The 14,226-nt window shown below is 43.9% G+C and overlaps 1 protein-coding gene across 1 annotated transcript in view; it reads left to right on the plus strand.

The window, feature by feature from the left end:
- Nucleotides 1–14,226, plus strand: part of LRCH1 (leucine rich repeats and calponin homology domain containing 1) — a 170,488-nt gene that overhangs the window by 142,061 nt on the left and 14,201 nt on the right. The window contains exons 16-18 of the mRNA XM_080925909.1: nt 4,509–4,618; nt 5,276–5,413; nt 9,475–9,552. Of these exons, the coding sequence (XP_080782035.1) occupies nt 4,509–4,618; nt 5,276–5,413; nt 9,475–9,552 (326 nt within the window). The remainder of the gene's footprint in view (nt 1–4,508; nt 4,619–5,275; nt 5,414–9,474; nt 9,553–14,226) is intronic.

Below are 14,226 nucleotides of genomic sequence, written 5' to 3' on the forward strand. Positions count from 1 at the left end.
GTTCAGAGATCTTAAGTGAACAATGATGTAGAGCCTCAGCATTTAACTCTGTCAGCATGAACATTGTAGACAGAGATACATTGTTTATGTGCACCTTGACAACATGTAAGTTAAGTAAACCGCTCAAGCTAATAGAAAGGAAATCCCAGCATTTGAAGGGCAGCAAATGTACAGAATTTCCCCGGAGCTCCAGAAAGAACTGGATGAGTAGGTTTGCCTGATTTCTAACTCCCAGGAGCTGAAATCTCAAGCTTGTATTTGTCATTGTGTCCCAGCCCTTGCACTTGATCGTACTAGAAGGCACATTAGTCCACTTTCTTAACTTCCAAGGAAGAGGAAGCTAAGTTTCAAAGCCCTGGTGTTTCCACAAGGAAATTTTCTTCCATTTCATGCAAAGTTTGTTTGTTTGCTTGTATCCTTGAAATGGTAAAGTTCACTTATGTATACTTTAAGCTGTGAGCTTCCTTTGCTTAGCCGGAAGGTAACATGTGGAGAAAGGGTTTTGTGTATGCGTTTTGTGCCCTTGTTAAGTACCTTTCTAAGTTAAGCATGCCGCTAACACACAGTCAGACACAGTCTCTGCTGTTAGGGAACCTAAACTTGGAAGTTAATGTATTCAGACCTGGAGAATAATTTGGGATTTTTTTTTCTGCAAGAGGAGAATTTAAACGAATCACCAGGAGAAGTCCTTTCTGCAAAGATAATCTGAAGATACTCCTATATTTTTCCGAGAGGTTTTGAAACGTGTTTCATCTACTCATCAACAAACATGTGTCTCAGCACACAGCTTTAAGGGATGTGGTAGCGCATGCAAATACTCTGTCTGAATGCCAAGAGATACTCACAGATAAACACCTTTGGGCATTCGCAGGAAGTAGAGATTATGTCAGCTCAGGGATATGGTGAAGAGAGCAGGGTCTTTCAAGGATGGGAAGATCAGTAGAGTACTTTATAGATGTCCATCCTCGTCTACCTCCTTCTCCTCCTCAGACCACGTATAGAGATTTGTCTCCTCTAGGTGACCTACAGCCAGCCAGTCTTATGTTCTGTTGTAACTGTTAGTGACTTGTCCCCTGATCACGAAACAGTGCGGGACTCACTTTTCCCTTTTTCTCAGTCATCCTCTCCTCTTTACCTGTGCACAGGTGTGCACGTGTCCCAACGCATGCCCACTCACACGCAGCTTGCTGTGCCTGCTTCTTAATTTATATTGAAAATGGGATGGCATCAAGAAGCGGGCTCGAGCAGTTTCCACCCTTGGCAAATAGCCTCAAGTTAAACGTTTAGTCCCCCTGAGTTGAGCAGGGAGCTCTTGAAATGCAATGGCAGGGGGTTAACACAAGTCAGAATCGTTTCTCCTGGGCATTGTTTTCCTGAAGACGTACGTGATCTAGAAAGGAGTAAGCTGGCAGGGTTATTAGCTGAAAGGGTCTCTTTAAAACTTTCAGACACTCCACAGTCGTTATACTTAGTTGTATAATCTTAGTGTGTACACACACGTTTCTCATTTCTAATCATTGCATGCACGTTTGAAATATTTGTTTTAAGATAGAAACAACAGCTGAGAAACCTTCGACACTTGTTGATTGATTGATTGCTAGTCACGGAAACACGCCCCAGTGGGCAGGTTTTGTTTTGTTTTAAGATGCACAGGACTGTAAAATAAACAGGCATGCCAGGAAATGAAGAGCCAGACCTGACTGTATCACCCCGATTTCCCTCGGGGGGGGGGGGGGCTCTGCTAACATGCATGCTCAAATGTGTGCAGTTACACCAGAGATTGCAGGTCATTAAACTTCCTCATAGTTTCATATTCAGAGTGAAACCGTCCAATAAAAACACATTGAAAGTATTAAGCATTCCATATTAGATAAGATTTCCCCAGAATAAAGGCAAAAGGGAAATGGCCTCCAAAGCAAACAGCCAGGCCTATTAGAGTAGGGTCACAGCGCCCCTTGGTGACAGGTGTGTGCACTACCAAGCTCTGGCCACATTCCTTGACTTTTTTGGCAAATTCGGTTAGCATCTTTGGGAGAGGAGATTGCTCTTGGGTTTTACTTTGTGTTTTTCCTGTAGCTGCTGGGCTCTCATTGGCAGGTGTTGTGTGCTCTCCTTACTGCCCACACTCCCTCATGTTCTTCTCAGAGCCTGGCTACCCATCTCATCACCCTTCTTTCGCCAGCTTTGCCCTCTTCCTTTCTTGCTTTCATTTGGCCTTACTTCCTGTGGGCCTTGGCTCCCGTGGTGCCTCGGTGAGAGACTCCTGTGACGAGCCATTGATTGGCTTTTTCACCAGTGACCTCTTGGTTCCCTTCCATCCTGAGAGCAGGGCCCAGACTCCTTTTCGTGGCTCTGGAAAGCCTTGTGCTCACTCGCTCAGCCCCATTCTCCATGAACTACGTCAGTCTGTGATTTCGTCGGCCTCATCTTCCCAAGTGTCTTAGCCTATTGGAACCCACGTAGAAAGGAAACTGGGAGATAGAGACGGACACAGCCTCACAGCACTGGGTAGTTAGTTACACGAAGCATGCACAGGCCTTTCTCCAAGTGTTATACTTGCCAGTCATGGTTACTCTTTGAAGTGTGAGAAACTGAGGCCTTGCAAGAAATGGCTGAATGAACGTTGTGGGTTCTTTGTGTGTATCCAGCACAATTTCCACGACTGTGGCTGCAACTGCTGCAATCCTGGTGCCCGTGCCTCTTACTGGGGGTGGTGATTTCTGACATGAGAGTTCTTTGCACAGACTGTCCGAAATGGCCCTGTCCTGCCGCCAGCACCACCTTCTAGCCCCATCTAAAAATCTTCACATGGGAAGCCAGACCCTCTCCCTCCCCAACAGCTTTGTGTCTTCAGGCTAAAAAAAATCTCTAGTAAGAAGAACTTAATGAACACTCCTGCTAAAATCAACCGACACACCCTCTGCTTTTTGAGGCAGGGCCTCACCGTCTGTCTCTGGCTGGCGTATGATTCATTATGTACACTAACATGGTCATTACCTCACAGATCCTTATGGCTCTGCCTTCCAAGTGCTGGGTGTGCCTCCATGCCCAGATACTAAAATCTTTCTTTACTTGGAGGATATCTTTATAAGACTGTAAATTCATTTTTATTTATTTCACGCTCATTAGCTTACATCTCGGAGGAGTGTAGCATCACACAGATTTCGTGTCCACTGGCCTTTACAGACAGTTTGCTTTAGAATTTGGCACAAACCACGCCACTGTTTCCTTGGGTCAGAGTTATCTTTCCCCAGGTGACTCTGGTTTTGTTTAGTTTGCCGCTGGGAGTCTTTTGGATTGTTTTTCTCTATATACCTAAGTGCATCTCTTACCTAAGGAGAATTCAGTTTCATCCCCGGTGCACACACCTTCAACTTTGAGAAGGGCTGTGTTCTCATTAGTTACTGAGGACCCCCCCCCCCCTTACAACCAGAAGAAATGTCCTTTCAGACACAGCCTTCCTAATATGCTTGGCTTTTAGACATCCAGTTCTGGCATGCCTCCACAGGTGCAAAGATGGTGCAAAGCCACATGTAAAGTAGATTCCAATCACCACCGCCTAGAAGTTTGATTTTTGTGAGGTTTCCCATTGTTGGTTTGTTCTGTCCTGTTCTGTACAGTGCTGGGTTTAACGTAAAAAGAGATTTATATCTCTTTATTTTATGCATATGGATGTTTTGTCTATGTGTACGTCTGTTTACCGTGTGTATCTGTGGTGCCCATAGAAGCTAAAAGACGGTGTCAGATCCTCTGGAACTGGAGTTGTGGATAATCTGTGAGCTATCACGTGGGTGCTGGGAATTGAACCTGGGTCCTCTGGAAAAGCAGACATTGTTTTTAACTGATAGATCTTTCTAGCCCTTTTCTTAACTCCTTCAGATGAAGCAATATTTTTAGTCACTGCTTTGTAGGAAGCCTAAGGTCCTCAAGCCAGCAGTGATGACGTCACCTCTAGTCCGGCCAGCCCTTTAGATGGTCACCTGTGCTCACCCTGCCAGTGATGGGACAGAAGGCAGGATTTTCTATTCCGTCCTCAAATATGTGGTGCCACGTGGCACCACTGAGTTCTTACAAGATAAACACTTACTAAATGTGAAACCAACAGAAACAGTTTTTTTAAAACACATAGTTGAATTCTAATATCTTCTTATTTGATCTAAATTACTTACATTGAAAGAAAGAGGAAACTGATCATTCATGAGAACAGAAGATAACACTAAATGTGAGAGAGATGGCGCCTTTGAGTGACAGCGTGGCCTCCTCTCCACCCTGATGAGACCTGCCCGTCAGCCCAGTTCATTGTCACCCCCAAACCAGCTCTGCAGGTCACATAAGCTAGAATAACTGCAGAGATTCTTTTTCCCTTCGAGCATTCACACCCAACTCGCACTGTGAGTCTAGAATGTCTCTGCCAGTGGATGATCAGTAATCTGGGATAAGTAAATAATTTGTTTAACTGAAACAGGAGTAGCCCTGTGGAGTAATACAGACTAATTTCTCTATTGCAGTGTTTCTAAGACCTCAGAGAAACTTGGAATCTATAGACCCACAGTTTACGATTCGGAGGAAGATGGAGCAGATGAGAGAAGAGAAAGAGCTGGTGGAGCAGCTCCGAGAGGTACCGGGACGTGTCATGTGCCTGAGGGTGATGTTCAGAGTCCAAGCAGTGCTTTGTATGCTGGAAAAACTGACCTGGAAGCCTCGTACACAACCCCAGTTTCAGTTCTGCGGTTTTTAATTCAAACATTTCAACACAACCGAATCTGTTTTGATACAGGGTGTTTTTGTTTTTGTTTTGTTTTTTTTTTTTTTAATACTTGAAACTATTTAATTATCACGAGTGTTTTCCAGATGTTCTCTCTGTGTCTGGGGTGTGCATGTATGTATGAGTGTGCACAGATATGTGGCGGCACCTGTTCTCCTCAGGTGCTATGCACATTTTTTTGGTTCTGATTCAGGGTCTCTTGCTGGCCTGGACCTTGCTGACTGGACTAATCTGGCTGGCTAGCCAGTCTCAGGATCCTTGAGAATTTACTTGCCCAGCGGCTGGGATTTTGGCATATACTACCATGCCAGACTCTTTGGGTTCTGGTATCAAACTCTCATTCTTGCAGACACATTCCGGACAGAACCATCTCCCCACCTCCAGTCATTCTTACGATTGTCCCCTCACTGAGAATAGCACGTGGCTTTACACATATACTTGCAGCTGTGCTTAACACGTGACTTGCGTCTGTGTCCGTAGCAACTGTCTCTTTCTGCTTCCTGCCCCCAGAGCATCGAGATGAGGTTGAAGGTCACCCTACATGAAGACCTGGGGGCGGCTCTCATGGATGGTGTTGTGCTCTGCCACCTGGCCAACCATGTCCGTCCACGATCTGTCGCCAGCATCCATGTCCCCTCACCTGCCGTTGTAAGTACAGATAGAGGGAAACCGGCTCGTACATTGTTGTTGGTTAAAGATGCCAGTGGGGTCTCCAGGAGCCTGTCTGCCTGGACCGTTTCCACACTGGGAAGTCTGAGCATTTTCACTAAGGGGAGACTATTTTCAAACAAGTATGAGAAAAGCAGAAAAGTAACTGTCTCAGGTATGGGGTGTAAGGAAGTTACTGATTGATATGCTGGGTTAAAGGCCATAGGGTTAAAGACCATAGAGCACAGATTCGGCCTTCACACGGGGGTATTTAAACAGCGAGCTCTCTTCTGAAGAATGTCTGGTTGAGGGGTGTTTCTAGATGGATGTGCATGCTTTTCTTCTCAGTAGGGTCTCACTCGGTATTCACAAGATAGCCGGAGCTGGCCCTGGGCTTGGAATCCTCCTGCTTTGGCCTTCCCGGTGCTGGAGTTGCTGGTTGGGGTCTCTTCTCTTTATTGTTCATTGGGGATTTTGTAATAGCTTAATATAAAGAGGCGGATGCTCACAGCCAGCCATTGAACTGAGAACAGGTTCTCTAGTGGAGGAGTTAGAGAAAGGATTGAAGGAGCTGAAGGTGTTTGCAACCCCATAGGAAGAACAGTATCAACCAACCACAGCTTCCAGGGACTAAACCACTATCCAAACATGGACAGACCCATGGCTCCTGCTGCACATGTAGCAGAGAATGGCCTTGTTGGGCATCAATGGTAGGAGAGGCCTTTGGTTCTGCCAAGGCTTGATGCCCTATTGCTGGAGAATGTTAGGGCGGGAGGGGGTGGGGGAGCAACGTCATAGAATCAGGGGAAAGGGGAATGAGATAGGGGCTTTATGGAGGGAAACTGGGAAAGGAGATTACATTTGAAATGTAAATAAAATATATTCAATTAAAAATAATTAAAAAATATAAAGTCTACTTAATAACCTACCAATTTTGGCATCGCTCAGCTGGTTCTTCTTTCTTCCTATCCTCTTTCCTCTCATCCTCTCCTGGGGATCAACTCTAGGGCCTTTGCTTTCCCACCAGGCTGTATCTCAGCCCTGACCCTTGTCCTAGATGCCACAGAGCCTGCTACAGGTGGAATAAAGCCTCGGGGGTAGTTTGTGATCGTGTGTGCAAGACCGAAGAAATCAGAGATAGTCTTTGAAGCCCACGTAGGATTTCATAAACAAGAAATGAAAGAATGTATGTCAGCAGATTCGGTGCATTAGGAAAAGTCAAAGAGGTTAGGGGCTAAGATGCGAGGTTGGATTGAGAGTTTCAGATCTGTGTCTGAAAGCTGTGGGCAAGTTGTATCCTGTCTTTAGATTGATGTGCCCTTCTCTGAAATAGACCTGCTCTTGAAAAGATGAAATGAAGTACCGGAGAGCAGGGCACATGAATGCGAGGCACCGCTACTGTCGGTGTATTATAGCAGAGACACTAATCTCAAGGTATGGTTTGGACCATGTAACCAGGACAACCAGTGACCACTTGTGTGAAGTCCCCACCCCCCCTCTTCCGGGAGCTCGCACTAGGGCTTTTTAAATCCTGCTTTGTTTTGTCCTGGCAGCAGAAGAATTAACTAATGGTCTCGGTTTCTTTTCTATAATATTAACATTGACTTTTTTTTTCTTTCACAAGTTTGACCACCTGTTTTTTTTCCTCCTCAAAAATACAATGGTGGGCAATGTAGCTTCTCTTTAAAATACTTCTCTAGCGACTGCATGTAGGACAGTGAATTCTATCATTCAACACAGTGTAGAGGCCTAAAGACTTGATTGATTGATTGATTGATTGATTGATTGATTGAGGCTGGGTTTCTCTATATAGTCTTGGCTATTTTGGAACTTGCTTTGTAGACCAAACTGACCTTGAACTCAGAGATCTGCCTGCCTCTCTGCCTCCAGAGTGCTGGGGTTAAGGGTGTGAATTACCACTGCCTGGCTAGATTCGTGTGTATTTTTAAATTCTGTTTGTGGGTGTGTGCACCTCAGCACAGGAGCACGAGGGTACAGAAGAGGGCTTTGGGTCCCCTAGAGCTGGAGTTGTAGGTCTTATGAAAGTTCTAGGAACTGAACTCGGGTCCTCTCTTAGCCACCAAGCCTGTGTGAGCTGTATGTCAAACTGTCCAAGTTTTTGCCCAGTTTAAACAAGACGGGCCTCCCAATGGGGTGTGCACTGTCACCTTGTCAGGGACAGTGAGAACCACGAACGCCTGTGCTTTATTTATGTTTCTAGAAAACTTCATACTTTAAAAAAAACCTTCATTTTAATAACTTTTTAACTGGAAAAACAGGAAACAGTGCTTGGCAGGATAAAATAGCAGAAAAAGGAGAAAAAGATCATTCTTTTCCTGCCGTCCACAGGCAGAGTCCTTATTAACATGCTCCATACATTTGTGCTTTGAGTTGTGTTCTCATATACACACTATGTAGTCATGGTTAAAATCCGTGAGCCTAGATTGTCAGCAGATCCTTCCCGAGCATCCTTTTCAACATTATGTTAAAGCTCCTAACTGTTCACTCACCAGAAATTATCCTGTGAGCTTCTCGAAGTGCTTTTGTTTTTAAAGTGTGTGTGTGTGTGTGTGTGTGTGTGTGTGTGTGTGTGTAGGCATGCACTTGCTATGTGGGTGTGTCGAGATCAGAGATCTTAAAGATCTTGGTTCTCTTCTCTCATTATGTGGGTCCTGGACTTGAGCTCAGGTTGGCAGGCTTGGCAGTAGGTGCCTTTACCTACTAAGCCATCTTGCCAGTCCCCGAATCTGGCTGGACTAGAGTCGCCTGTCACCCTGCTCTCCACAGCTCCTGCTCTGACCCATGAGAATCTGGTTTCTTTGTATTTCCCCCGTTGCAAGCCTGTCACCAGTAAGAACTAGCAAGAGTCCCACCGTACGCTCTTTGAGCTCACTGTTTTCAGCCACACTAGAGCTGTGTGGCCCAAGGTCATACATTTTGGTTCCACTGTTGTGCGTTCTACACCCAGTGAGTGCAGCGTGGGGTAGAACAGACAGCCGGTATGGTTACTTCTGCTCTATCAGGAAAGCTGAGGGTACCTGTCCTGACTGTATTACTACAAGCATTAAGTGTTCTGTCTTTCGTTTCACAAGCCCCCTGGTGTGTGGTGTTTGTTGCCATTGTTGTTGTTTTGTTTATTTTTTTTTGAAATGTGTACAGATAGAGTCAGTGCCGTTCTCAGTGTCCCGAAAATTATCCTTGGGGAGAAAATGAGTTTTTTTCAGATTTTCAGATTGTATTTTGGGCTGTAAGCAAAAGGTTGGCATCCCAGTTGGTCCAGTTGATGTGAGTTTCAATTCTTTGACCAATAGGTTTGCTCTTCACTTCATCACTTCCTGCTATTAATGCGATAAAGTCTTTAATATCCCTATTATTTATTATCATCCTCACCTTTATTATTAGACGGTTTTTCCCATGGAGAATTTGGGCCATGCTTCTTGCTTTCCTCTCTAAGGAAATGAATGGTGAGACATTAAAAATTGGCAGAAGTGTTTAAAATTCACCATTGAAGAATTTTTCTGCGTGAGTCAAATGGGCTTGTTACCCATCAGCCCTTTCCAGGTCAAGGAAGCGAGGGTCTGTGCAGCAGCTGGAAGCGTTGGTTAAATCTAATACTTTTAGTGATTTTTGCCTTTTGTGTCTTTCTAATTAAACCTTTTGTGTGTGAGTAAGGAGACATTTAGCCCCATGGATTTTAACTTTTGTATCGAAATACATCATTTGTTGTTGGATAAAGGTCTTGTCTGTGGTATAGTTTTAGGTGAACTGAAATACAGTTAGGTTATCTAACTGTATGGTCCCGCAGAACTATGTGTGTGTTTTTGTGTACTCACACAGGTACTTAGACATGTGAGCAGAAAACCAAGCATGCATGTATGTTAGCATACGAGCATTACATGCTGTGTCTATCTAAGCAGCTAACATGCATATGTAAATGTCTGTGTATGCACACACCCCAAGAATATGACCCTCAATATTGAGTTTTTTTGTCTCTAGGTGGATGTTTGTAGATTGCCTTTTAACTTTAATAATACGTTGTTTCTGTATGTTTACATTTTTAGCCCAAACTCAGCATGGCCAAGTGCCGGAGGAACGTAGAAAACTTCCTGGAAGCATGCAGAAAACTCGGCGTTCCCGAGGTAACACCAGACTTAGTTCAAAAGACCACGTTTTGATAAAAACCTCAGTCTAGCTATTTGAACCATTAAATAGACATCTCTTTGTTTTCTTGTTTTACATCTTTCTTATTTAGTTTCAAGAGATGCTCTCAAAGAAGTGACATACATTTAACTGAAACTGTGTTATCACAGTATAATTAAAGTGTCTTCCATGTCTGCTCAGTTCTAAGGAAAAAGGGGGAAATCGTGTAAGGTTATGAAATGTGAAATTCCAAGCTTGAGAGAGAAGGTGCTAATATCAGTGAATTAGAGGGTAGCTAAGAGGAGCAGATCAGAAATGAATGGCTTCCTCGGCCTGGGCTGTTTTGCAAATCTCACTAATTGCTGGATTTCATTCCCAGTAGCTGTCTTTTTAAGATATGAATCAAATTAATGTTCATTAAAAATACAGTGATTGTCATCATTGGTAATAATGATGCATGTACCTGTATGGTGTGCTAACTACTGACATTTTCAATTTTATCCTGCAGTCAGCTCTAAGCCCATTTGGTGGCCTTCTGTAGCCTGCCTAATTATACAGTTTACTTTTTTCCTGTCCCAAGCCCAGTTCTACTGGCCTCCTCAAATGGGTACTTGGAGCTTTCAGAGACTTCCCTATTTAATTTAAGATAAAAAGACTCCAGAGTTTAGGCAGCAGCCATACAAATTAAGATGGCCTTTGTTGCTATGGTGAACAGAAATGAGAAGTTACATTTCTTATGGCTACTTTGTTTCTTAATGATAAAGTGACTTTAAAAAGCAAACAGCTAAACAAACAAACAAAAAGCCAAAAGCCAAAGGGTGCAGGAGGAACCTCTTCTGAGAGACTCTGAACTTGTGAACTACATTTCAAAGTTTGCTACTCAAGGTTATTAAAGTTTATCCAGTACCCCTTCTTCCTACCCCTCCCACCATTTTCTTTTTTCCCCCTCTTATTTTGGCTTAGGGGGAGGTTAGGAGAGGGATTCCAGTGTTATTTGAGAAAAGGGAGAATATCTTCAAAGTCTTCTTACACCAAGCCTGTGTCAATACAGAGACATTTACCAATTCTGTTTTTGAAAAGCAAAATCTAGTTTTTATACACCGGCCACAGTGTCTTGGTCACATCCGCTTTCAACCCCATCCATCTGTGCGTCTGTGTTGTTCGTGTGTGTCTGAATAGTGCACAAACATTTTGGCTTCAGATATTTGTGAAAATAGTTTTCCTGTTACTTTAATTCTCCTGAGGGTTAGTAGGGCGCCCACCATGAATCAGAACCCTTCAAGCCCATTTCACGTGGTGAATGACACACTAGAATGCCCTCGTGAGTTATAAAGGAGCATCCTTGTCACTGTCTCCTGGCTTACCCTGGGACAGATGGAATGTGAATGCCCTTACTCACTTCCTGTGAGGAAAAGAAGTACGGAAGGGAAATCAAACTACTATAAAAAGAGCAAACCATCAGAATTGCTCAGTTAGGCCCCTGTTGTGGTGTTCCTAGCGGTGTAGGCAACTCATGATTCTCCAGACGGGAGAAGGCAGTTGAGTGACACTCACAGAATCCCATCACCCAGTTGGCTATATTAGTCATTTTTAATTCCGTAAGTGATTTTGGAGAACCAGAACTCCCCGGCTGGAAGGTCGGTAGCAAGTGTCCCCACTTGACTCAACAACGGTACATTTTCATCTCAGAATGTATGAGGCAGTGTTTCCGTTCAGAGGGACGGACTCAGAAAACAAGTCTGCCTGTCCTCGTGAGACTGCATTAGGGCTGTTCTGTGGGAGAATCGCATCCAGAACCATAGCCTAAAGTCCCCACAAGTTGTTTGTACGGTTGACCGGGCGCATAGGGGTACGTGCAGGAGCCGAGCAGATTCAGTTAAACGATAACATGCAGTCTGTTGACCAGATGGGAACAGTTTATACAATTGTTCTTACTTTCGGGGTTTTATTCCATTTTAACAATCTTTGATTTTTGCCCCAGAGTTGGCCAGTGGTTGTGAAATCTTTATGTGCGGTTGAACAGTTGGTCCTCAGAGCCAGGTTGTGGGCTGTTGATTATCCAGGAGCTATGTCCGTGGGGAGTATGGTAAGGCAGCATTTCAGCTCCCCAGATGAATAGTAGACGGTGTGGGTGAGACTGTCCTGTGGACACATTGAGCCCATTCCTGACAGTAGGCCCAGAGGAATGTCTCTGGACTGGCCTTCTTGCACGCACAGCTTCTTTGGTAGGCTAGATTTCGAACTGTAGACAACATCAGGCAACGGCGGTACCCTGTGTGGGGTAAAGGCTACGGATCATATCCGCAGCTCTCTTTGGTGTCTGTACAAGCATCACGTTGGCCTTTCGGACAGTGCTTTATGGGCTCCTAGATCATTCACGATAGTCCTTGTATCACCCAAGCATCTGGGTCTGGTGAACTCTGAGGCCCATGAAACCATGTGTACATCTGAGCTTCCTCTGCTGTTTCTGAGTCAGCTTGGTCCTCCTGTCCTCTGGCTTGCAAGTACCAGGCTCCCTGTTGGCTATCGTCACATATTTGGGCTGCTCGAGGAATATTACTGGTAGTCTCTCCGTTTGGGAGGAGTCTCTGAACAATGAAGAATCAAAGGTGTCATATAACAGATAATTATGTAGTTCAGTGAGAATGTTTTCATCCAATTTAAAATATGTAGCCATGGCCTTAGGAATTGGTAGGAATGGTTTTTCTTTTAACAGGATGCCTGTTTAGAATGGTCTAAGGGAGTTGGATCTTATATCAGAAAGTGTCTTAGTCAGGGTTTCTATTCCTGCACAAAATATCATGTCCAAGAAGGAAGTTGGGGAGGAAAGGGTTTATTCAGCTTACACTTCCACATTGCTGTTCATCACCAAAGGAAGTCAGGACTAGAACTCAAGCAGGTCAGGAAGCAGGAGCTGATGCAGAGGCCATGGAAGGATATTACTTACTGGCTTGCTTGAGTAAGTCCTGACTTCCTTTGGAGATAAACAGCAATGTGGAGGTGTAAGCTGAATAAATACTTTCCTCCCCAACTTGCTTCTTAGTTCTGATGATTTGTGCAGGAATAGAAACATTGACTAAGACAAATTAGCATCAGCATAGTGGAGTATTCCTGTGACAACCTGACCATGTTTTGGGGAGGACTGTGGAAGGACTTTGGAACTTTAAGCTAGAAGAGCCATTGAGATATTAAGAGCTCCGTGGGATGTTCTGTAGGAGTTTGGAAGATAATGTTGAGACCAGTGCAGAAGATGGAGGCCTGGCTTGTGAAATTTCAGAGGGAAGATTAAAGACTCTTATAAGTGCTGTTGCTGCTTTGATTGTGAAGATTATGTGGTTTTGGTTAGCTGGAACTGAATAATGCATTCCTGACTTCCTTTGGTGATGAACAGCAATGTGCAAGTGTAAGCTGAATGAACTCTTTCCTCCCCAGCTTGCTTCTTGGCCGTGATGTTTTGTGCAGGAATAGAAACCCTGACAAAGACAGGAAGGCACTTTATTTCTGGAAGTTAAGACACTGACCAGCCAGCGGTGGGGTGGATACATTGGCAGGCAGTGGCTCTTTTTGCTTCTTTGACTTCATCCAGTCTCTTCAGGAGGATGTGAGGCCACTGGTTTCCATTCCCAATTCACAAGGACAGGCCATTGGGTAAACCTCAGTTTTTATACCAAGTGGAGTTAAAACGGACATTGTGAATTATATTCAGACATTTTCTCCTTTTAAGAATTTTTAGTAATTGGACTTGAGTTTTGTAGTGAGATTTTTTTTTTTAGTGAAAATAATAGAAAAAAATTGTTCCTATATCTTACATGATGCGAAGGGTCAGTAGGTTCCACAGACATAGTAACTGATCAGAATTTTGTTACTGGGTGGCAGATTGAAACTGTAGTTTCCACTTTTAGGGAAAATGAGTGTCTTATTTTCAAGTTTGTCCCATTTGCCCACCAATCAGTGACTTTAAGTGATGTCCTCCAACTCAGACCAACGGTTCTCTGCAGTACGGACATGAGGTTCTTAGCGTGATATTTGTTTTCCTTCTGTAATCTCATTGAACAGTTCGGCAGATGGATGAGGAAATGCAAACCAGCAGGTGTATTATTACTGATTTGTCGTCCATGCTTTTGGAAGATCCTACCGTTTAAATCGGCTCCTCTCTTTTTAAAGACTTGTTTTCCCGTTTAGTTGTGAGCATTAGTGTGGCCTGGTGTGTGTGAGTACAGTTGTCTGTCAAGGGAAGAAGAAGGGATCAGAACCCCTGCAGCTGGCAGGAAAGGCCATCTCTCCATCCCTGTCTGTTCTTTTCTAAGTACCACACCCTCGATCCCGTGAGCATCCTTTCCCTGGTGTGTGCTTCATTCCTGCCTCTAGTCAGTAGGTAGCCTTCCAACCTGTCTCCATGCATAGCTGAAAATAAACCATCTTAAAAGCATTTTATTATATATTATAGATATAAGGACATTGTAAATTTTATTTCAAGTATATTCATTTAGTTTTTTTTTTCCAAAATGGTTGGCCACTCTTTTGTTGTCAGTGACTTATGTGCAGAGACCCAATTTCTAACAACAATCAAATTACATACGTAGATAAACTAGCTTGACAATATTAGAGCTACCCTCTAAATCCATTAATTTGGTGATTATTTATGTTTGGAGAGATCTAGAAATCTCTTTACC

The sequence above is a fragment of the Micromys minutus genome (assembly GCF_963924665.1).
Source record: "Micromys minutus genome assembly, chromosome: 12".
Lineage (NCBI taxonomy): Eukaryota > Metazoa > Chordata > Mammalia > Rodentia > Muridae > Micromys > Micromys minutus.